The sequence below is a fragment of the Amaranthus tricolor genome, chromosome 8 (assembly GCF_026212465.1).
Source record: "Amaranthus tricolor cultivar Red isolate AtriRed21 chromosome 8, ASM2621246v1, whole genome shotgun sequence".
Classification (NCBI taxonomy): Eukaryota; Viridiplantae; Streptophyta; class Magnoliopsida; order Caryophyllales; family Amaranthaceae; genus Amaranthus; species Amaranthus tricolor.
Window position 1 is genome coordinate 15,963,707 of NC_080054.1, and position 23,610 is coordinate 15,987,316.

Consider the following 23,610-nt stretch of genomic DNA (forward strand, 5'->3'; position numbering starts at 1 on the left):
CGGACCCTAAGGGTCCGAAAATTTTCAGACCCAGACCCGGACCCTACGGATCTGACAGGATCTAGGGTCCTTAATGGGTCTTATACAAAGCCTTTTTGATTTGTCAAAATTGAACATTTTTCGAGTTTTTTGGTATTTTTGTAAGCAACTTATTATCGTATTACAAACACTTGTTCGAGTCCATGAAATTTAAATACAAAATAATTACTAAAACGTAAAAAACACTTGTCTAAATACATAATTAAAAATCCAATGTAAAAGACTAAATGAGAAACATAGTTTATATTCCATAACATTAAAAATTACAATCAATTTTGATCAATCTTCTTCAACTTCATCAAGATCCTAAAGGAAATATCAAACAAGTATAAGTTAGTTTTTCAATAAAGAAAAAGTAAATCAAAATAAATCCATTAAAGTTAAAGCGTACTAGTTGAATCGCATCTATTTGTTGTTCTTCATCAACATCCAAATCATCAATTACTGTGGAGCAAGCATAAGCATCTTCCGAAGAACCTTAGAAAAAGATTTTAAAAACAAAAACAAATTAAGATCACCAATCAAAAACAAAACCAATACTAAATCAATAAAAGTTAGACTTTTACCTTTTATGTCTTCCATCATCCAATTTTGTAAACACATTAATGCTTCCACAGTTTGTGAATGAAGTCTTGAACGATGAGGGCTAATAACTCTTCCTCCGGTACTAAAAGCACTTTCTGAAGCAACGGAAGAAACAGAAATGGCAAGAATATCTTTCGCAATCTTTTGCAAAGTCGGATACTTCGTATTTACTTTCCACCAATAAAGGACATCCAAATCCTCATCATCCGATAATGGTTCTTCCTCTAAATAAAAATCCAATTCACACCTATTCACCTTTCTAACCTTAGTTCTCTTAGATTGAGCAAATTCATCTTGTGCACCGTCTATAGAACTTGGCAGGTCGTTTCCTACTTTGCCCAACATCATTCACGTTTTTCACATGATTACATGAGTAAATAAGTAAGATTTTACCTTAAGGTGCGATTTTGTAAGACCCATTGTTTATCAATAAAATGCGAAGTTATGACCATGTAACCCTTCTTCTGGTTGGTTGCAGTCCACATATCAGTAGTGATTGCAATTCTACTTTCATTATGCTCGAGCAATTTATGTAGAGAAAGTTTTTCTTCTTTAAACATCTTCATGATATCTCGCTTTAATGTGGACCTAGAAATCATCTTAAAATCGGAATTAAGGCTTTCAACAAACCTCCTAAACCCAATATGATCCACCATAGACAATGGATACTCGTGCATAATAACCATGGAAACTAATTCCCTTCTCGAAAAATCTTGGTCGAACTCTTTAAGGTTGCTTTTACCACTATATTCCAGAGAACTTAACCCATCACATTCCTTCTTAACTCTTAAAGTTGTTTGACCATGTGCAAGATTCAAATGTCTTCCTGAGCAAACTTTCTTTGCGTGTTTCAAGAGATGAGAAGTTCCACTACTACCACCAGTTACTAGACTAACACCACAATGCTTACAAACAGCTCTAATCACACCATTTACTTCCTCTCTTACAAAATATTTCCATGCCTCAGAGGTTGTTTTCCTTCCCTTATCTTTTGTGCAAGAACTTGGAATACCATCATCATTATCATTAACAAACCCTTCTTCATCTACATTCAATGTATTTTTTTGACTCCATACCAAAATCATTTTGTGGTTGTGCCACTGATTTGGACGTACATTGTGATTGATTTTCATCCATTATCTATACGAATACGACTATACGACAATAAATCTAAATTTAAACACCTATTCAATCAATAGATTTCATATCAAAATCATAACAACAAATCTAAATTTGTTTTCAAATCAAATCAAATGAAGAAAACAATACTACACCAAATTAATTTATATAAGAGAAAAAAAGAGATGAATAAGAGATTAAGAGGGCATACAGTGATACAGACACTCAATACAGCGATCCAGAAGAACAGAAAGTGCGATGGCTGGCGAGTCAATACAAATACTGGAATCACTGGTATCTTTATAATCTTCAACACAATACAAAGAATTACCCTGTACCCACAAAGATTAAGTCAATAAAAATGGTATCTTTATAATCTTCTATAAAAAAACTGGAATGGCAAGGACTAGAGGTCGTCAATGGCGATGGCTAGAATTACCCAGTACCTAAACTAAAGAAAAATTCAACAAAACCAAAGAAATGGAGTACCTGGAGTCTCCACTGAAGTGGAGTACACGGTTGGCGATGGCGATGGTGATGGCGATGGCGATGGCGATGGCGATGTCGCAGAGGCGGAGGACTAGAGGACGAGGTTAGAGGAGAAGAGAAACTAGAACAAAAAATTAGGGTTTTCGACTTTTCGAGGCTGCTTGCCTAATTTACTGGATTTGAGAATGAGATGTAGAATGCGCCACGCGGCCCACGCCATTCATAATATCAGAATTTAGAAATTTAAAATATAATATTTAAAAGTTTAGGGTCCGGGTCTGGGTCTTCACCTTAGGACTCGGACCCGGACCCGTCAAAATTTTTTTGGATCCAGAGCCGGATCCGGATCCGAAGGGTCTCAAAAATTAAGATCCAGACCCTTATAAAAGGGGCGGGTCCAATAGGGTCCTGGACCCATGACCTGGACCCATGACCATCCTTATGTGCGACCTAATGTTAGAACCTTCCAACGTATCTTTTGGGCTTTTAAACCTTCAATCACTGTAAACCTATTATCGCCATTGACGGCACACACTTGTATGGTAAGTATCGTCATACCTTATTGACTGCTATTGCCTAAAGTGATGATAAAGGAATCTTTTCATGTTATAATTGAAATAATTTTAGTCTATAATTTCATGTTATAACTCCTGTAAATAAACTAAGATACTCCTATAAGAAAAATTAATTATAGTATGTTTTTATAAGAAAAATTAATTATAGTATGTTTTTACTGATAGACCTTTGTTAAAAATCTCTCATAATATGTTTTCTTATTTTAGCTTCATTTCCTTCCAAACCAATTCAAATCATTGTTTCTCTGTAATACAGTCAAGGAATCAAAGAAAAGGAACAGGAAAGGACTAGAATAAGTGGTAGAGCATTGGATCTTGTTTTTTTAGCAACAAATATCGATTCTTGCCATTTTTGTTTTGAACTTTTGATTTTTTTTTTTTAAATCTATTATCTATTATCTATTATTTATTATATATAAAAAATAAGCAAATTTTTACACTATTTCCTGTTCATTATATCACCTTTCTCTTTGAATCCTTCTATTTTATCAGCTTCCTGCTTCCCTCACCTTACCTTTCTAAATGCTTCTATTTTCATCTACCATTGTCCACAAAACAAAAGGAAAAACGAAGGATTATCCGAAATGCCCTATTCTAGGCCGAATGTTATGCATAGGAATCAAATGCACAGCGGAAACACCTCAGAATGATGATCGGTTTTGTCAATTTTTTGAGATTAGGGTTTGAGCAGTTATTGGGAAGAACATGATTTGTTTTTTCGGTTCTAGATTTTTCAATTTTCCCTTTTTTGTGGTACTCATGGATACACTCATCGTTAATAATGGTTCTATGTCTTCCTTCACACAGAAAACAAGCAGAAACACATCGATTTGATCTTCGTTTCATCTGATTTTTGGAATTTGATTTTCATTTTCATTTCAGGTTTGCTCTTCGTTTCCATCTGATTTTTCGGAATGAATTTTTGCTTTCCATTTTAGTTTTGATCTTCATCAGCTTTCATTTTCGTTTAAATTCTACAAAATTAATTCTCAACTTGACAAATTAGGTTTGCTTTTCATTTTCATTTCAGGTTGATTTTCTCTTTCATCTGATTTTTGAAATTAATTTTTTCGCTCGGATTTTGTCAAGATCAAACCTAGGTTTGAGCAGTTATTAGGAAGAAGATGATTTTTTTTTCAGTTCTAGGTTTTTCAATTTTCTCTTTTTTGTGTTACTCGTGGATGCAGTCATCGTTAATAATGGTTGCTATGTCTTCCTTAACACAGAAAACAAGCAGAAAACATCGTATAAATTATAGTGGACAGCCTTACTTGTCTTAAAAAAGGAAAAAGTGAAATGATTAGGGTTTGAACCACAATCCTTTGGTATTCAATTAACACTCTTCCACCAACTCATCAAACTCATCTAACTATACTCTTTGTTAAAAGTTGTTTTTCAAAGTTTTAAGGAATGTCAACTGTCATCATTGAACACCTCTTGCATCCACCCCTACTTACTTAAGTACCCAATAATAAATACAAGCATATCGTTGTACATATGCATTAGTCGCTGGTAAATGTCTGAACAAGTAACTAAGTGTACGAGTTTCAACCATCATTTTATCTGGTTGTAGTACCCCAAACATCCCAAGTATGTTCTTTTTAGTGCGACTTGGACTGGTGACTGTTCTTCCATTTATCAATAAGTCTTTTAAGTATAGCAACATCACATAGTGTAATGGTTGCCTCACCTACCGATAGATACAATGTGTGTGTGTTTAATAATCTCCATCGTTGAATGAGTGCAGTAATAATACCTTGATCCAACGGTATCCGACCCACTCAATGAGTATTATAAAGACTAGATTCTGCATATACCTAAAAACCCTATTGTCTAATAGTCATCACATGACTACCGTACAATGAGATTGAGTCTGAATAAATATATTAGAGTCAAGTTGATTGGCATGCTAATAAACTAACACTAACAAGTCTAAAAGACCATGGTTCTCCATCTTATTTTTAAGCACCATAACAAATGTGATAACTTTACAAGTCTAGACAACAAAGATAATATGAGTAATAAAAAACATTACATTTTCCAAACAAAGGCATTCTTTAAGAATGCTTAAAAAGAGAAATTTTCAATAAAGATGGCAATAGATTTTAGACCCGGTCTAAATTTATAGATAAATATCCATAAGGTTTGGGTGTCTATTTATTTAGACTCGTTGGATCTAGGTCTAATAAAAATATTTGGATCTAGATCCATGAATCCTAAGGACCTGTTTTATTGAAAAATATTCTCTCTTCGTTCCTTAAAGAAGTCTTCATTTGCCATTTTGGGTATTTTATTTGCTATTTTCATAAGTAATTTTTCGATTTATATTACAAATTTTGAACAAAAATAACCTTTTTAATCCTCATTTTATTATTTTATTAATATTTATGGTTTCCACATATCTTATAGTAACTTTATTTTAACATTTTTATATTTTTTTTATGATCTTCACGTATTTTTTACTAACTTAAAATTTTTTTTTATCAATTGTGGTCATTTTTTAATGTTTATGAACCTAATTCTTCCTTCATCAAATTTATTATAAAATAAAATAATATAAAAAATTTTATTTTTCCTAATTTTCGTGAAAAATTATTTATTGGAACTTCGTCCAGTAAAATATACATACCATTACTCACCAAACTGAACAATTAAGGCTAAAATGATGAATAACTTGAACTATTAAAGTTAAAATGACAAAGAAATACGAGGAGAATATAGGAAATTTGGAGATTTTAGGTTCGTAAATGGAGGATAGGTTGAGAGTGAAAGGAACAATGAGACGGGGAAGAAAAAAGACTTTGACGCTTGATTTTGGGCATTTAAAATCACCGTCTTTAATGAAGTAATGAAGTTGCTGTTTGTGAACAATTTTAATCTTGATCTTGACTTCCTTTGAAACCTAATCTCTCAGCGCATATGAGTTTAAAATCGCTGTCTTTGATTGTAATTTTTTATACGCTTATTTAAAAGTTACTTTCAACGGAAGCTTTATGAATAAAAATTATTTAAAAAACTTAAAATTTATAAAGTTCTACTTGTTTACTACGGCCCCTACTGACAAAAAAGGTTGATCCAAATCAGATCCAATTTTGGGCTACATCACAATGTAATATTTCAGCGAACTTTGCCGTTAGCTGGAAAGCGAAAAATGCCGTCGAAGAACAGAAGAAAAACCTCCAAAAATCTTCAGTCTCAACTTTCAAACCCGGTGCAAATTCTTCATCATCTTCAACCTCACAAGTATAATCACTTTTTCTTATTTTACAATTATGAATTACTTGCATTTCTATCCTTCCTATTTTTGTGATTATGCAAATTTATTTACCACAATTATATTAAATTTTGAATTTTGTACCCTTTTATAACTTTTATGCTCAATATGTATGATTTATTTATTTATTTATTTTTCTTCTTTTTGTTTTGCTTTTTGTATACTAGTGAAAATTGCTTGGAAGGAGACCCTCTTTCCCGTTTCCTTCATCCTTTACAAAGGTGAGTTCTTTATATGCTTCTCCTTTTTTTGATGTCTTCCTTCATGTACTTGGTGATAATTTTCATATTTTACTGTGAGTTTGCAACAAAACCTTCTATTGAATTATTTGCAATTATTAATAAGAATTTATTGTGTCAAAAGTTTTAGCTTAATTGTTGAAATATTTACATTTTATTCATTCATTTCATTTATAGTATTGTACAAAAGAACTGAACAATCGAGTAAGAAATGAAAATGTGGATATCATTGTAGGAACAAGGAAAACTTTTGTAGAAAATAATAGAAATATCCCAGATGATTTGTGTTGGGAAGATTTTTCAATTTAGTTTACATGAACACCCTTTCACATTAATTTGTTTTGGTTCAGGTAGTTGACGACATATTGTGGAGATTAAGCTTTGTTGTTTTATTGTTGAACACCCTCCACTTATTGGTTTGTAATATACAAGAATTTCAAATTGATTGATTGATATGTTTTTGTTGTGATTATGGAGCAGGGAAATCACATTAGAACTACAGTCCAATAAAACCTTCCCCGAGAAGTTGTGGTTCAAGGTGTTCTTTTTAATTCTTATTCTCAACTTTTTATAGAAAACTAAATATGGAAGAAAATTGTGCTCATTAATTACAATAATTATTACTTTCATTGCCCGTTTGGTTAGTGGTATTAAATGGCGGTAATGAGAATGATTTATAGTGTAAAATTTCATCAAAAGTTCCATATCATTCCCATGGTAATGAAACTTTGATCACAAAAAAGTTTTTTTATTTACAAATTTTAATTACCACCTAATACCACCTCTTCCAATTGTAATGCATTGGAATGAATTTTATGAAGAAAATGAGATAATTAATGATGTGCAACTTTTAATTAACCGCAAGCGCACGGTGTACGTGTAGCTATACGGGTTAAACTCAGGGAAGCGAGTTAACTAATTTGTTCGTTCTATGACTATGTGACATGGATCAACAAGTAGTTGGGTTGAAAAACTAATACTACAATGCAAATAAAACTAATAATTAAGGCTAAGGCAATGATTAATATGAAAATAATAATAATATGACAAATTCTAAGGCGTCGGGAATCACCTAATTCTAATATGGAAGTCAATTACTCTCATAAGTGTGTGAAATTGAGTCTTTGGTATAATTAAACGTGATCTAATTAATCTCAAGCTTCCACTCTATTGATCAATATCGGTTAAGACCTTACTAATGTTAATTCTCGAACTTCTGTTTTATTGGCTAAACTAATAGGAATTTAACTTAAATATATCTCAATCCTAAATTAATACTAATCTCAAACTTTCGTTTTATTGAAAAGGTTAATAAAGATATTTAAACTAAGATTTATTAAGCATAGGTTTAATCATAGACTCAAATTTCACATAATTGATCGATAAAATATCATTCAATGCTTTGAATTAGGGTTTATACCTTAATCCTAGAGAAGAAAACTACTAACTAGACATGGTAATGAAGAACATGTAATAAATGATGAAAGAAAACCTAATTGAAATACTAAACATGAAAATGATGGATAGTTTTAATGCACAAAGATAATAATAAAGCAATAAATTAAGAAAACTTACTAAATTGAGAAGAACATAAAATAAATTGCAATGAAAGTAAATGTAACAATAGTGTTCGACAATGAAAGCTCTCAACGAAGAGGAACAAAAGGAAATTTTGAAAACTAAAATTTAAAAACTAAAAACTGACTTATGACAAAATTAACTACCACTATTTATAGTGGCTACAAAAAGTAACCGTCGAACGCAAGAACAAAACACCTGACGGAAAGGCGACGACTCATGACATCAGGAGCGACGAGTCGTCACTTTGCTACTGCCTAGGGTATGTGACTTCAGTGAATTGGCGACGAGTCGTGGCAAGTTGGAGACGACTTGTCGCATTGCCTCTGGATTGATATGCACAGATCAGTAGCTCTGCGATGAGTCGTGGCTTTTTGATGTACCTTAGTTACGACTCGTTTCTTCCCCTTGGGGCTTGTTTGGCTCGATCTCTTCACTTCTTTTAGGGGTCTTAGGCCATTTCTCCAAGCCTTTACCCTCTTATCATTCTCGAGACCTAATAAAACTCTTATTTTTGCCTCAAAATTACATAAAATACAATATTAAACATATGAGACAAAAAAATCAAATAACACTATCAACACTACCTAAAACGCTACATAAGGAGCATAAAAATGACATGGATAAGTGCAAATAATCGCACTTATCAATTGAGTTGGACAAGCATAACTATCAAGTTAGCCAAGAGATTTTTCAACCAATATTACACTTTTTTCATTCCGATTACCACCATTTATTACAACTTACCAAACGGGTCGTCAAAGTATAGTAATATTTGGTATATGTGGATTCATGCAGCAAAATTTTTCCGTTGGGGTGAATGAAGTAACGCGGTTGCTTGAGCGGATGGCTCCATCTAGTGATAATACCTTTAATGCTATCCAAGGAGGATCCTCAATTACTACTGTTAATGAAAGTCGGGTCTGTCCGCCACGCTCTTCCCTCACCAAACTTCAGGTTAGGTTTTTCTAAAGGTGCATTCATGCATCGTTCTAAACCATCATTATCCATGGTGTGATGTTTGTATCATTGCATTGGTATTTCCGTCTGAAGGTCTTATGTATATTTTGTTTGTTATTTGGCTGTATCATTTTTTTTAGTCTAGTTTGCTTGATAACTAATTAGGGTAATACTTTATGTATATTAGTTAATTGGTTGAGTTCTTGTACTTCACAGTCAATACTTAATGAAAGCTTAGTGTCACCTTGTTGGTTGGTTATTAAGCATGAAGGGAGATCAGAGTGGAATGTGTAAAGAGCAGTAATTTCGAGTTGTCCTAGAACATGGTTCGTACTCTGTCATTAATCATTACTTGATTGCCTGATTGTTAACTTTATAGGCATTCAGTTAGGCCTTTTTTTTTTTCTAACACATATCTGGTTTCCAAGCAATGGGTCTTGCAACATAGGTTTATTCAGGGAAGAATTTTTAAGCTGTAATAAATGAGAGAAAACTTAGTGAACAAGTGGGTGAGCACCTACAGCCTTAAGAGACCAAGGAATAATCCCAAATTTAAGATCTTGACATCTTTGGGCTTTGTCCAACAGTTCAACGGCTAACTAGTGGATCCAAGCAATGTAGTATATTGGACACAGTATCCATATAGTAGCACTGGTTGATCTTCATCCAACTATACTTAATGAAAAGATATACGAGGAATCATCCTAAAGGCTGCTTATTGACAAGTAAGTACACCGAAGACGCCATGAATAATGTTCAATAGACATCAACAACGTCCGTACAAGTTTAGAGAGAACCTTAGAAGTATAACTCGCCCAACCCTTTTAAGATGTGTCATGAGATATATAAGCTGAATTTCCCTCTACGAGGCACATAATTGGCCACATGGGGACTGAATTGTTTAGAGGTTCTGTCACTATCTTTCAGAGATAGTCTGTATCAAATATTTAAAGAAATATTGGCTGAAGCTATTTGGTTCATGCCATCTTGCTTCCTGAAAATAGTTTTGTGGGCAAAAGGAGCGTGTATCCATGCCTTTCTGGAACCTCAAGGAACGGCCGAGGAGTTTGATTCATGGCATGTTGAAATATCATATGATCAAAGAGTATGACTCATAAGTCTTATCTATAGATCTTATGAATGGATCTGTAAGTTTCTTTGTGAGGCCATAAATGTGCTCTGTATTTGAATGCATGTATCCTTATTGAGTGCCACATGGGGCTAAGCTTGTCATGTTTTGATGTGGAAAGGGCCGTTGAATTAGTTCCTGTAACCAACAATTTTGGGAATTGGGGGGCTTGACTTACCTTTATCTGAGAGCGATTCTAGTCAATTAGCCATCACAAAGGATCCTATCATGACCAAGCAAGTGGCTACAAGCATAGTTACATGGAACGTGGAACGTAGCCATGTTACGGGATCTGGGACGTTCGTCTCCAATCACCACAAAACGCGGCCCAAATTGCTCAAGGTGATGTCTCGGTGTAGAAGACCTTTTCTAAAGGTATTTTGGCCTACATTTACAAATTAAAGGAAAAAGAAGGGAGAAAAAAACGAGATGAAAAGAAAATTAATCATTTTAGTTTCATTATGTGTTCCTGTTTCCGTTCCAAACCGAATGTCGTTCCAGATAACAATGGCCACAAGCATCTGGGAATTCGTTCTAGGCCTAAATCAGTCATTCTTCGTAAAATTAGTAGCATAGATTTTTGTTTTTCAGTTATTTCAAATTGATGATTATTTTTGGTTTAAGTCATTAGCAAGCATGGCTCAAAGTAGTTCAAAATGAAGAGAACTCAATACACATCCAAACGTGTGATTAGCCTTGAACAAAGCCGTCAAAAAGAATGTGAATCCCACTATATACAAGCAATGGACATCCAAATTGGAGAATTTAGCGTTGTCATAAAAATATCTTGACCTAAGGAACAAGGAGCTACAATTTTTGGAAGTTAGCAAGATGGCGAACTTTGGATAGGACTCTACTTGAGAAAAGATAGAATTTCGCTTTGCCTCAGAATTGTGTGGTTACGCGGCCATATCGGTTCAGGGCCTTCAATTATTGTTTTTCTTGCTTTTCTACTTTCTAGCCTTAGCGTTAGTTAGTTAATATATTTTGTTTTAATTTTCTTTAAAAACATTGCCTATAAGCACTAGGCGATGTATTGAATAAAAATCAGATTTGCTGAGACTTTTTCGTGAGGAAGATTGTTCTTTTATTGGCTTTTATATATTTTTCAGAATTGGGCTTAAGGAGAGTCATCATGCTACTGACCTTAAAGAAGTCCATTGTGCTCTTTTTTACCTTCAAAGTGTTCAGTAATCAGTGGTGTGTTTGCATTGGAAAAACTTTGAAGTTTGCTTGTTCTTTACTTCACCAATCTTCCTTCCTTCGCCTTTAAACATTCGCCCATATTCCCCACACGATTTGATCTAGTTTGAGACATACAAAATCTGCCAATCAATTCTATAACTAGTGCAACATGTCTCCAATGAACATAGTGATTGCATAAGCAATGGCAATTGATTTCTTATATGCTCGTGATACATTATGTTAGTTGTAAAGGGTGTGATGAACAGAAGAAAGTCAGGTGTCAAAGAAAGTAATCTTTGTGGATCTCTGTACAAATGCTTACCATTTTTCCCTTTGAAGTGGAGACTGCAGTCACAGCACCCACGCACTCGGTGTTTTAATTTACATGCAAATAGTAGAAACTAACTTCAACTAAGAGATCATTGCTACCAGTAACTTCCCTAAGGGGTCGCCTGGAATCCCACTATTAAATAGGGGAGTGAAAATCTGTGGGGCTGAATTCCCACGAGATACTATTATGGAGTAATGATCATTTTTAGTAAGTTTGGTATTTTTATCTCAATTCTTTTTATGTTCAGAGTTATAGGTTAATTAAAAGAGAGGATATGAGGACTATGAGAATGAAGTAGAGATAGAAATACCGTTTGTGATGGAGGAGACCAGAGAAACATCAAGGATGATGTTGATGATGGCAGAGGAGAGAGAAAAATATGAAGAACTATGGTGAATTGGTGAAGTTGCCATTACACGGAAAATATTTTTCCCAGTCCCCATGGGGTAAACATACACCCTAATTTTGGGGGTACAAATTTACACTGATGATTATTTACTATAATTCCAACCACCTAGAGATCTTGTACTTTATTCCCCTTAATTAAGTACTGCCCTTTCACCCCCTTTCCAGGCGACCCCTAATTATGTTTCAAAATTCTTTCAGGAAGTTGATTCTAGTAAGAGAAATCTGTTTTACTATGTATTTGGTACACTAGACTGGTGCATCTACACGATAATAATTCGAGTAAAAAAATGTAATCTGTAGTGTAATCATATTCTGTGGCTACCATCAGGCATTAACCCCAGGTTTAGTTTAACAGTCAGTATAACATCAACCTTCACTTGAACAGTTTGCTTATTGCATGAAGGAAACTATAGATCATATGGCTTGCTAGCTTCAAGACTGTCATATATGGGTTATAAGGGCATTATGGCCATTTTAGTACGAGTTAGTTAGTTAGTATATTCTAGAAGGGGGGAAACTAGCATAAATAAGTATGGGGGGGGGGGGGGGGGATAGAGAAAGATTTGAGAAATGTTGTAGACAGTACACGCATTTAGTCGAGTTTATGCTTAATCTTGGGAGAGTACAAGCCTCTCAAATTGCTTTTAATATCTTGTTTTTCTATCAATTACATCAATAAACTCTACATTTCCATTCTATATTCTCATGGTATATCATTACAAAGACACCATGTGAGTCCCTCTTTGCACACTTGTGGTTCCTTTGTGTTGGATGAAATGTTGATTTTTTAAAGTGTGAATCTAGGTTGTGTTGGTAGCTTCAGACTGTAATTCGAGATGGCTCACTAAGCATTTGCCAAGCTTGGCTGCTTCCCGAAATGTACCACTTATATATGTTAAAGACAATAAAGAAGGTTCTCTGAGACTGGGTGAAGTTGTCAAAGTGAAAACAACCATTGCTCTTGGAGTTAAGGTTAGAGATCTAACTTGCCCATAACTCGTATTTCACTCGAAATCAGATTATTCTAATTAATTATTTGTCGTCTGTGGCTATCGATAGGTTAAAGGAAGTAGCATCAACAAATATCTCGAAGAAGCTCTTAGTCAGGATAAGCTATTGGTAAATCGAGGCCTGGACTCCACATAGTTGGCCAATGGCCACTGTATCTTGTCTATCATATGCTGGTTATAGTCAATCTCATTCTTTGCTGTAAGCATCTAGGAGACCTTGGTCCGCAATCGTCTTCATATGTCCCAAATGGCTTCTCAGCTTATCATCTTGTGCCCCACGTATTAGATATATTGTATATTTCATTGGCGCAATCAGATGACGCGATTCAGTGATAGATAATGGACTTGCTGCATATTGTTGCTTTAACTACAGCTGCCTCGGCAAAAGCTTCCGGTTTGTCAAGGACTTGTTGCAAGAGATCTTCAAACTAATAGACATTGTTAACTGTCGACACAAAAAGAGCAAGTTTGATGTCGTCGGCATTGTTAAGAAGATAGGACCTTTTTAGTAAAAGCAACCTTCTTGTTTTGAGGTCGTCTGATCGTGAGACGATCTCATATAAGACATACTTTTTTACTGCTATAATTTTAGAGAAAATATTAATGAAACTGAAAAGGTAACAACTCTTTTAGTTTTAGGGCTAGTCTTTTTTAAGCCGTTTTACAATGAGACGGTCTTAATAAAGAATTTGTCTTTTTGTTTTATATGCAGGAAAGGTGTTTGAACCTAGCCTTTTAAAATCATATAAAATCATATCCGTGGAACTATTACATGAATTTGACCAATATTATTGTTTCACAAAATTTAGACAATTTTACCATAAGATTCACTTCTGGAGTTAAATATTAATACAATTAAATTTTGTGACATTTTATTTAAATATTAATAGAATTTTATTTTACGAATTTTTTTGATAAATTTAAGTCTATGCGTAGAGTAGAGGTGTTCATGGGCAGGTTTGGGCGGGTAGGGGATCGGGTAGTGTCAAAAAAATCTATCTGCTACTCAAATATTAAGAAGTCCGCCTATGTTTGCGGGTACATTTTTTTGTCGCTACCCGTCCATTTTTAAAGGGGGCGGGACACGCGGGTAGGTGGGTATTTATTATATAAAAATTAAATATAATACAAATTATAAAGTTAAATTTTAATAACAACTAAAATACAATACATTGTCCAAAATACTCCAAATAATTAAAAGTCTCAAAATACTCAAATTACATGAATATAAGCATTATGTTGGATAATCCAACAAAAGCATTGCATCATCGATTTATCTTACTACGGAGTACGAAAGCCGAACATATACCTCTTCAATCATAATAAATTAAAAAGAATTATTAAAGTGGGTATGGACTCTAATTACTAAAGTTGGGTATGTAGTAGACTAGTAGTACTAGATATTAGACTACTAGTTTCATAATCAATAGAATTAATTATTTAATCATTAATATATGAAAAAATTATAAGAAACTACCTAATTTATAGGTCTATTTGCAAAAAACTAACTTATGTATTTTTTTTTGCAAAAAATATACCTAATGTGATATATTTCTCTGCAAATGACTACAACTTAACGGAAAATGTTGATTGACCGTTAAGTTTGAGGGTTTGACCAATTTGAGAGGTTAAGTTCTCTATGTGGCAGTATCTCATTGGTTGTCGTATTTTTAAATATTTAAAAATAAAAAATTATAAATTAACAAAGTAAAAATAAAAGATATTTGACGTTATTTTTACCCATTATAACGATTTTTTTATAAAACAGATGTCTTGATTACCCTTATGGGATAACTATTTCGAAAATTTGGTTGAAACAAGTACTTATTCGTCTATTTTCCAATACGTAAACCGAAAAATATATTTAAAGTCATTTTTACCATTATAATAATGTTTTTTTCAAAAAATCGTATGTCACAATTATCCTTATGGGATAACTTTCTAGAAAATCCCATAAGGTGTTTTGATCGGATTTTCGAAAGAGTTATTCCATAAGGGTAATCGTGACGTCCTTTTTTTAAAAAAATTGTTATGATGGGTAAAAATGGCGTTAAATATTTTTTTTGGTTTACGTGTCGAGAAAATAGACGAATAAGTACTTGTTTTGACTGGATTTTCGAACGAGTTGTCCCATAAGGATAATTGAGACGTCTGTTTTTTTTGAAAACAAAATCATTATGATGGGTAAAAATGACGTCAAATATCTTTTTCGGTTTACGTATCGAAAAATAGGCGAATTAGTACTTGTTTCGACCGGATTTTCGAAAAAGCTACCCCATATGGATAATCATGAAGTCCGTCTTTTGAAAAAAAAATCATTATGATGGGTAAAAATGACATCAATTATCTTTTATTTTTATTTTGTTAATTTATGTGTTTTAATTTTTAATTATTTAAAAATACGAGGACCAATGAGATACTGTCACATAGACAACTAAGCCTCTCAAATCGTTCAAACCCTCAAACTTAACGGTCAATTAACGTTTTCCGTTAAGTGGTAGTCATTTGTAGAGAAATATATCACATTAAGTAGTTTTTTGCAAATAGACCTATAGCTTAGATAGTTTCGTATAATTTTTTTTAATATATTAAACTTAGCGGGCAGGCGGGTATACCCGCGAGCATTTTTTTGGCGTCGCTTCCTGCCCATTTGTCTTGGCGGGTGGGTATTACCCGTCCAAATTAAATTTTTTTTAAAAAACATTGTCCAAATCCGCCCATTTTTTTGAGTCGGGTGGATCAAGCCTAACGGGTAATCCGGTTACAATTCATATTAAGGGGTGAGTTTGATTTATGGTAGCAACTTGAGATTTAAACTTGAAATTTTCTATATATTAAGTGACACTCAAACTACTAAGTGTCACATCAATTATAATGTAAGAGGGGAATTTAGTGTTGGACTAAAGAAATTTCCTTTGTCTTTGTAATTTTTTAAACTTTATTTTTGAAGTTTGTTATTGATAGTGTTTTTCTTACATAACGTTAATGTCAATAGTAAATTTATGAAAATGAAGTTTTGTAAAATTCAATATTTTACTTCACATTGGACAAAGAGATAAGAGTGCAAAAATGACAATTGCTGAATGATATTGTTAAAGTGCCTATTTAATACTCATATGTTAGTTGTCTCCTATCAAATTAAAAAAGAGTATATATTATTATTTTATAAATTAAAAGTGTAACTTCTAATATCACTAATTTATTTTAATAGTAAACATTATTTAAATTTGTACGTGAATTATCTTTTCTTTTCATAATTTAAATTATTCAGATTCATTTTATAAATTCTTTCTCTTATCCTACAAGCAATAATTTTATGATCAGCATCAAAGAATTGTCACCATCTCAAATAATAATTATAGAACGACCCTACATTGACTCTCTCTTTCATTTCATTTTCTATCTCTCTTAAGTAAACTAAATTATCATTCAAAGACACCAGGATAGCAAATACACTAAAACAGCCTCATATAATCTGTTTAAAATAGAAATGTTCAGTAAAAAATTAAGCATTAATAGTGTCGTTATTTGTAAGATTTATCTTTAGACTTTTAAGCCAAAAATTATTTTTATTTAGAAAAAAAACATACTTTTAGGCATGTATATATACGGTGTTATACGTTAAAATATATAGCATATTCTAAAGCCTCTACTATCCGCTGAAACTTTTAATTGCATTAGTTCTTTGACATTATATACACTCCTAAGCAATAAAGCCATTTCTTTTAAAAGAATACAAAAGTACAAAATATAAATACTTTTTGGTCCCACGCATTTAACATCATTTGCTATTTTCTCCTTCTCACTTGTTTTACATTATTTATATTTGTTATGATTGGTGTGACTTGAGTGCACATTTGGTGTGTGCATTTATGTGGTGACTTTTGGGATGGAATCCCATAAGTATGCACATTTTCTCCTTCTCAATCACATTGTAATCAATCCACAAAATATACCTCAAGCCAAATACTAGCCTATATCTCTTCTCTATTGTAATTCTCTATATTTGAGAGTTCTTTGAACTCCTTTTACTACACACCGGAGGACGTAGCCTTTGTTAGGTGAACCTCGTTAAACCTTTGTGTCATTTTATTATTTTATTTTCTCTTACAAACATTGATATCATTGATAGCGTAATTTGTTTGTCACAAAACCTCATACACTCGATCTTGACAATATTGGAGTTTGAAACACATTGTTTGAACTCTAATACATCGTCGTTTTCAATATTTTTAAACAAATGACCTACCATTTTCTTCTAACCTCATTATACATTTTAACTTTTTTTTTTCTTAATTTGATCAATATAATTTATTTTTGTCTTTGTTTATTACCAAAATTCACCTTTTTATTATTAAATAATAAATTTCTCTTGATTACTCATTCAAAAGGAATAGAGTAATACGAAATAGTAGTCGTGTTTGAATGAAGAAGAGCCCACAAGACCACCAGCAAATCAGGTGGGAGTATGATGGGATTAGCCACTTGGGTTAATTAGTGATGGTCCTGAAGTAAGGTTTCTCTTCTTCTCCCATCCCCCTCCATTAGTATTGTAGGCTTTAGCCCGTCTTATCTTTTAAGGATGATAGTTGATGCGAACACTATGTTCTTCTCATATCATCTTCAAATGATCGACAAAAACATTTTATAAATCCGTAAACATATTAATTAATATGAATAAATAGACACAACAATGAGGTATGACTCTTTGATAAGTGAGTCTAAATTTTAGTCCATGAAATTATCTATTTTAATATGTAATACAATTTAAGATTTTGATAGTTTTCTCACTCATGGAAACTTATAATTATATAGAACACCATTTTGTATTGGTATTGGCTTTTTTAGAGTTCTGTTTGGATTGAGATTAAATATTTAAAGGGATAAAAAAGTCAAATTAATATACAAAACTAAATAGAAATGCAAATGAAGTTATTAAAATAATAGTGATAGAGGTAGAATGAGTGAAGATAAAAAAAAAGAGTAAATAAGATATTAATTTCTTTCATTAGGAGGTAAAGAATTCCTCACCCTCTCCGAGGGTAAATTGGTACCCCAAAATAAGGGACTAATTGTTATATTCTCTATTTTTCATTACCTTCTAACAATCAAATCCCTTTAATCATTTATCTAATTAACTTTGTTATTTTAGTTTGACTTTTATTACCCCATAAATATTTGCTCTCAATCTAAACAACTCTAATATGAGATTATCTCATGGTGCTGCATATCTAAATAAATAGCTTAAATTCAAAAATATAATTAGTTTAGTATTAAAATGTTATTTTTAACATTTAAAATGATGTGTTACACATTAAACAATTAAAAGTGAGTATTTAAAATGCAAAAAAGAAAAATTTTAATTAATTTAGTTAAATTATTTAGTTCAATTTAATGAGAATTTGTGAAATTATACAAAGCCTTTGTGAAACAACAATGTCAACGCCTTAATCCTATAAAAATTGGATTGACTGTGAACTAATAGATGAATATCAATTATAATAATTGTCCACATGAATTTTTTTTCTCTATTCATTTTGATTTTCAAACATCTCTACGTGTTGAATCTAAATTAATCGTATAATTTTTCACTCTTACCCTCTAAGTCATATTCGATTTTCTTTCTCCTTAATTAAGTACCTCGAGTTTTAATTTTCTATATTCCATACGAATTTATTAAGTAACCTGTCTTTACACATGTGCAAACCATCTTAAAGGATTTACTTTCATGTTCTTCTAAACATTTTGATTTGTGTCTTAAACTCTCTAATATCTTTCTACTTTTACCCCTCAAAATATATCCACTTATTCATCAAAACATTTACAATTTTCTACTTTTGTATTTCTACCATGATCCTTTAAGTAAAAAATTAAAAATTTTCATTCATAAAATATCACTTGTCTAATATATATGCCCTTTATCCTAAATAAATAAAAAAAAACAATGATAAACATGAAAGTAACAACACTTGAATCAAATTGAATAATTTAGGTGCTAAAATTAGATGAGAATCAATTATAGTAATTGTCCACATGAAAGTAACATGAAAGTGACACGTTTGCTACCATTAAACACTCTTCAAATCAAATTGTCAACAAACATATATGGTCCGACCCGGGTTCATCGTGATGAATTTTGAAAATGTTCTCAAAAATTTTTCAAAAATTCTCAAATGAAATAATCTTATTATTATATTTATTAGGTCGGTCTAACACTTATAATTTAAAAATAATTACTAATAAGTTTAAAATAATCACCTACAATTTTAATGTTTAAAATTATTAATTATAACCTTAAAGTGACTACTTATAATCTCATAATGATCACTTTATAAAGTGGTTTTTTTTTTTATAGACTTCAAGTAATCATTTATAACTTTAATTAAAATTATCACTTACGATCTTAACATGATCAATTAGAGAAATAAGTTGATTATATAAGTCCGTCTTAAAATTAGACTGTTTCTTATACAAAATTTGTTGAATTTTTTTTTATATCAATTATCTTTGCAGAATATGTCAATTTTGTAGAAATTTTATTCTCAAAAGTCAAAATTGACAAATGCATAAAATAAATGAGATGCATTAAAAACTCAAAAAACTTTGTGAGAGACGAACTTTTTGAGAGACCATATCAAATTGGGTAAAGAAAGATATAAGATAAGTTTTTTGGTAGGCATTAAGAATATTGTAAGTAGGCATTTAGAATATTGTAAGTATTTAAGTACCTACTCGGTGGGCATTAAGTACTCCATATTATAAGTAAACATTAAAGATATTGTAAGTAGGCATTAAGGATATGATAAGTAGACTAGTAGGTTAAGTTTCTCGATAGACATTAAAAATATTGTAAGTATGTATTTTAAGTACTTTTTCGGTGGACAATAAGTATATTATACTTAGAGATTAAGGATAATATAAGTAGGAATTAAGAATACAGTTAATGAATATTAAGGTTTAATAGATTAGACCTGAAAAACGTCTCTTAAAAAAGACGATCTCTCAGGAAAGCGGCGGTTAAAAAATTGTGTCATGGAATAAAATATAAACGCAACAAAATCGGCAAACAGTCAACAATCGTGGTGGGTGAGGGGGGGCGGCGGGGCGGGGCGAGGAGGGAAGCTGAATAAGAATTCCAAGCAATTACCAAGTGTTTCTTTCAGAATAGTTGCATTTTGTCCCGCAATAATGAACAACTAATATCGTCACAGTTGGCATGAAGCCATTTTCATCACTCAGCTTCATGTTCTCTAGTACTTTCTAACCTATGCACTCACATCTGCCTAGCGCTCTCACATACTTCATCAAGTCGATTTCAGATCGATGTGTTTGACACATGGTTAATACTTTATGGTTTTTTAGCATCGGCATTTAAAAGCATATGATATTAGAAAAATAAAGCCAGAGATATTTGCAATAGAAACATTTATTTTTGACAGTTATATATAGTATAAATTAACGTTGCAATTATTGATATTGTTAATAGTGTATTATTATATGGTATATCATATTCTCTAATTTACTTAATTTAAATATAAATAAATGCTAGTAAAAGATAATTTAATGTTAAAGATATTGGTCAAGATCAAACGTCATGTTTTTTTAGCCAATAAATGAGTGTGTTTGGCGCCCCTTTAATTTGTAACGTTTGGAAGTTTCCAAACCTTTAATAATAATAATAATAATAATAATAATAATAATAATAATAATAATAATAATAATAATAATAATTATTATTATTATTATTATTATTATTATTATTATTACTCCCTCCGTTCCTTTTTGATCTTCTACATTACTATAACGGGCAGTTTCAAAAGTTCTTTCACTTTAGAATACTTTCTATTTTTAGAAAGTTTTTATCTCACTTTTACCCCTTAAAATCCCCCTTTTCTTTTAATGTACCCATTTTCTTTTATTTATAATTATTTTCTCTCTCATACTTCCAATACAATCATTACTTCACACTACTATTTAATTAAAATAATACCCACTACAACCTCATACTTCCAATACAATAATTACTTCCCACTATTATATAATTAAAATAATACCCACTACCACCAAAGATTCTCTTTTTCTTAATCTTTGTGAAAAACCCAAATAAGAAGAACAAATAGGAACGGAGGGAGTATTATTATTATTATTATTATTATTTTGTTATTGTTATCGTTGTTAAGTTACTAAAAATATCATTTAATTATTTTCTAAAATTTTTAAAAATACTTTTTCCTATTATATTGGTTTCAAAATAAGTTTTCAAGTTATAAATTTAGATTATATATTAATTCAAATGATAGAAAAATTTAATGAAAAAATAATAAGCTATATTTATAATTGATGTAAAACTCTAAAAACTCACATAAATTTTGAAAAATAGTTCAAATTAATTGGGTCTGAGTCAAATCGAATTCGATCAGTAATGGTTAAAACTTTAACTACCCATATCTTGGTAGATCATCATATTTATTACTCTTCCAGCCTTGCTTGCTGATTGTGATTCTTTCATTCAACTATATTCTCATTTTCACCCTTATAGAGATTGACATGAGAACAACATTAAGTGCGTGTCTATTTTTTGACTTTAATTCCCTTGGCTGAATTGATGGATCGAACAACAAAAACATTCTTCTAGTCTAGTGTATAATTATTGAGCCGTAATTGTATGATTCCATGTGTTGAACTAGACGTATACATACATAAAAAAACACTAGATATTTACAGTACTCTACTAGCAACCATTTTAAGTAGATCATCATCATCGTACTCAGTGTATCTCGCTTAAAGGGATTATAAATAGGAAAGGAAGACGACAACCCAAAGGATGCGGTCAAATTAACACTAGTGGAAAAAAATGTATTTGTTGCGATTTTTTAGTATTAGCAGCAAAAAATAGGAAAATGTATTAAAAAAAAATACTCTAATTGCTGCGGTTAACCCTTTGACCGCAGCAAATACCCTAGCATCATACATTAATTGCTGCGGTTTTTCCACAACCGCAGCAAATAACCCTTCAAAATTAGCTTAATTGCTCCGGTTCTTCCACAACCGCAGCAAATAACCCTTCAAAATTAGATTATTTGCTCCGGTTTTGTTGTGAACCGCAGCAAATGACCGTTGGAAAAAAACCCGCCAGTTTCTTTTTATTTCGCATATCTTCTCAAATACGTTATACAGTACAGTTGTTCATTGAAAAAACGCTTCATCTTCATTTTCTTTTCGTTCCTCTTCTACATCTTCACAAACGTATAATATTAAGCATCAAGATCATTTGTGTTCGTTTCTTGTGTTCATCTTCATTTTCACAAACGCTGTTTTATTCATTTGTTGTTATTCATCTTCATTTGTGTTCGTTGCTGTTCATCTTCACAAACTTGTCGCTGTTCATCTTCACAAACTTGTTGCTATTCATCTTCACAAACTTGTTGCTGTTCTTGTTGCTTCTGTTCATCTACTGTACATCATCAAACTTGTGTTTTGAAGGTAAATCCTTGCTTCTGTTCTTGTTCATCATCAAACTTCGAATTTTCATAAACCTACTTGTTGCTTCTGTTTTGTTGCTGTTCTTGTTGCTTCTGTTCATCTACTGTACGTGTGATAAATATCTAAGAAAAAACCTAAATTAATTACCTTATTTTTATTTTGAACCAACTTCGAATTTTGTTGCTGTTCTTGTTGTTGTTCATCGAATATAATTATGTTTCTGTTCATCTTCTTGTTGTTGCTGTTCTTGTAAAAAATCTTGTTACGTTGTTGTTCTTGTTGCTTATTCTTGTTGTAAAAAATCGAATATAATCTTGTTGTTCTTGTTGTTGTAAATTCTTGCTTCTCTTCTTGTTCTTGTTGTTGTCTAAATGCTTAAATTTGCTTCTGTTCTTGTTGTTGTCATATTTGTTTTGACTGATGAGGAGCTAAAAGATCTCTCTCAAGATTGCAAATGGTTGCATTATTGTGCATCTCGCATAAGTGAGGAGGACCCAATCATTTTGCCCCTGCTGAAGGAGCAATACTGCTTTATAGAGAGTCCGTTTGTAATTATTGGTCCTAGTGACATCGGGCAATTTTTGAGAGGAGAGATGCTGAATGTAGCTCTTTTCCATGTCTACATGAGGTGATGTTCATTATCTTACAAGTTAGGCATTGTTGTTCGTTTAATTGTTTTAATGACCGAATTACTAACAAAATTCTCTTATTTGTGAGTTTAGTGCGGCTTACGAGGAGCTAAATTCTTGCGAACCTTTAATAAAAATTGGATGGTTTTATCCGGAGTCGATTTTGGGTAGTAAATGTAGAAATGATCCAGATCAGGTCAGAGCATACATTGAGACTGCTTTGACTAACTCCCTTGCATCTAAACACACATTCATTCTGGCTCCATATTGGGAAGAGTAAGTTTTATTATTGAAATTGAACTTATCTTTTGATTTTTAAAGTCACCTAATCTCTAATTTGTTGATTTTAAATTTGTGTTTGTAGTTTGCATTGGATACTTTTGATCATTTGTCCTTTAACGAACACTGTGCACGTCTTCGACTCATTACAAAAACCTCAAAGCCCACCTCGCAACACAAGATTCAAATCGTTGTTGAATACGTGCGTAATATTAATTATTTTACCAATTTGATTTAATTAAGTGTTATATATATATATAAATAGTATTACTTTTCCCATGCATTTCAGCGCAATGAA

General features: G+C 31.9%; 2 protein-coding genes across 2 annotated transcripts; one reads left to right on the forward strand and one right to left on the reverse strand.

Moving 5' to 3' along the window:
- Positions 1-1,013: 1,013 nt before the first annotated feature.
- On the reverse strand, positions 1,014-1,761 carry LOC130821589 (zinc finger BED domain-containing protein DAYSLEEPER-like). Its single transcript, XM_057687377.1, has 2 exons — positions 1,740-1,761; positions 1,014-1,669 (listed from the first exon to the last, which is right to left on the reverse strand). The coding sequence occupies exons 1-2, from the start codon at positions 1,759-1,761 to the stop codon at positions 1,014-1,016; spliced, it is 678 nt and encodes a 225-aa protein (XP_057543360.1).
- Positions 1,762-3,825: 2,064 nt separating this feature from the next.
- LOC130820760 (uncharacterized) lies at positions 3,826-13,745 on the forward strand. Its single transcript, XM_057686263.1, has 7 exons — positions 3,826-3,837; positions 5,892-6,050; positions 6,249-6,302; positions 6,801-6,858; positions 8,697-8,855; positions 12,716-12,883; positions 12,971-13,745. The coding sequence occupies exons 2-7, from the start codon at positions 5,959-5,961 to the stop codon at positions 13,055-13,057; spliced, it is 618 nt and encodes a 205-aa protein (XP_057542246.1). The 5' UTR covers positions 3,826-3,837; positions 5,892-5,958; the 3' UTR covers positions 13,058-13,745.
- The last annotated feature ends 9,865 nt before the right edge of the window (positions 13,746-23,610 follow it).

What these genes read in the sequence shown, in the direction of transcription:
- LOC130821589 (XM_057687377.1), bottom strand. Translation starts at nt 1,761, where the DNA reads ATGGATGAAAATCAATCACAAT. An exon ending in GGATGAAAATCAATCACAAT is followed by an intron (nt 1,670 to 1,739) that starts GTACGTCCAAAT and finishes CATTGAATGTAG; the next exon opens with ATGAAGAAGGGTTTGTTAAT.
- LOC130820760 (XM_057686263.1), top strand. Translation starts at nt 5,959, where the DNA reads ATGCCGTCGAAGAACAGAAGAAAAACCTCCAAAAATCTTCAGTCTCAA. An exon ending in CATCATCTTCAACCTCACAA is followed by an intron (nt 6,051 to 6,248) that starts GTATAATCACTT and finishes TTTGTATACTAG; the next exon opens with TGAAAATTGCTTGGAAGGAG. An exon ending in TTCCTTCATCCTTTACAAAG is followed by an intron (nt 6,303 to 6,800) that starts GTGAGTTCTTTA and finishes ATTATGGAGCAG; the next exon opens with GGAAATCACATTAGAACTAC.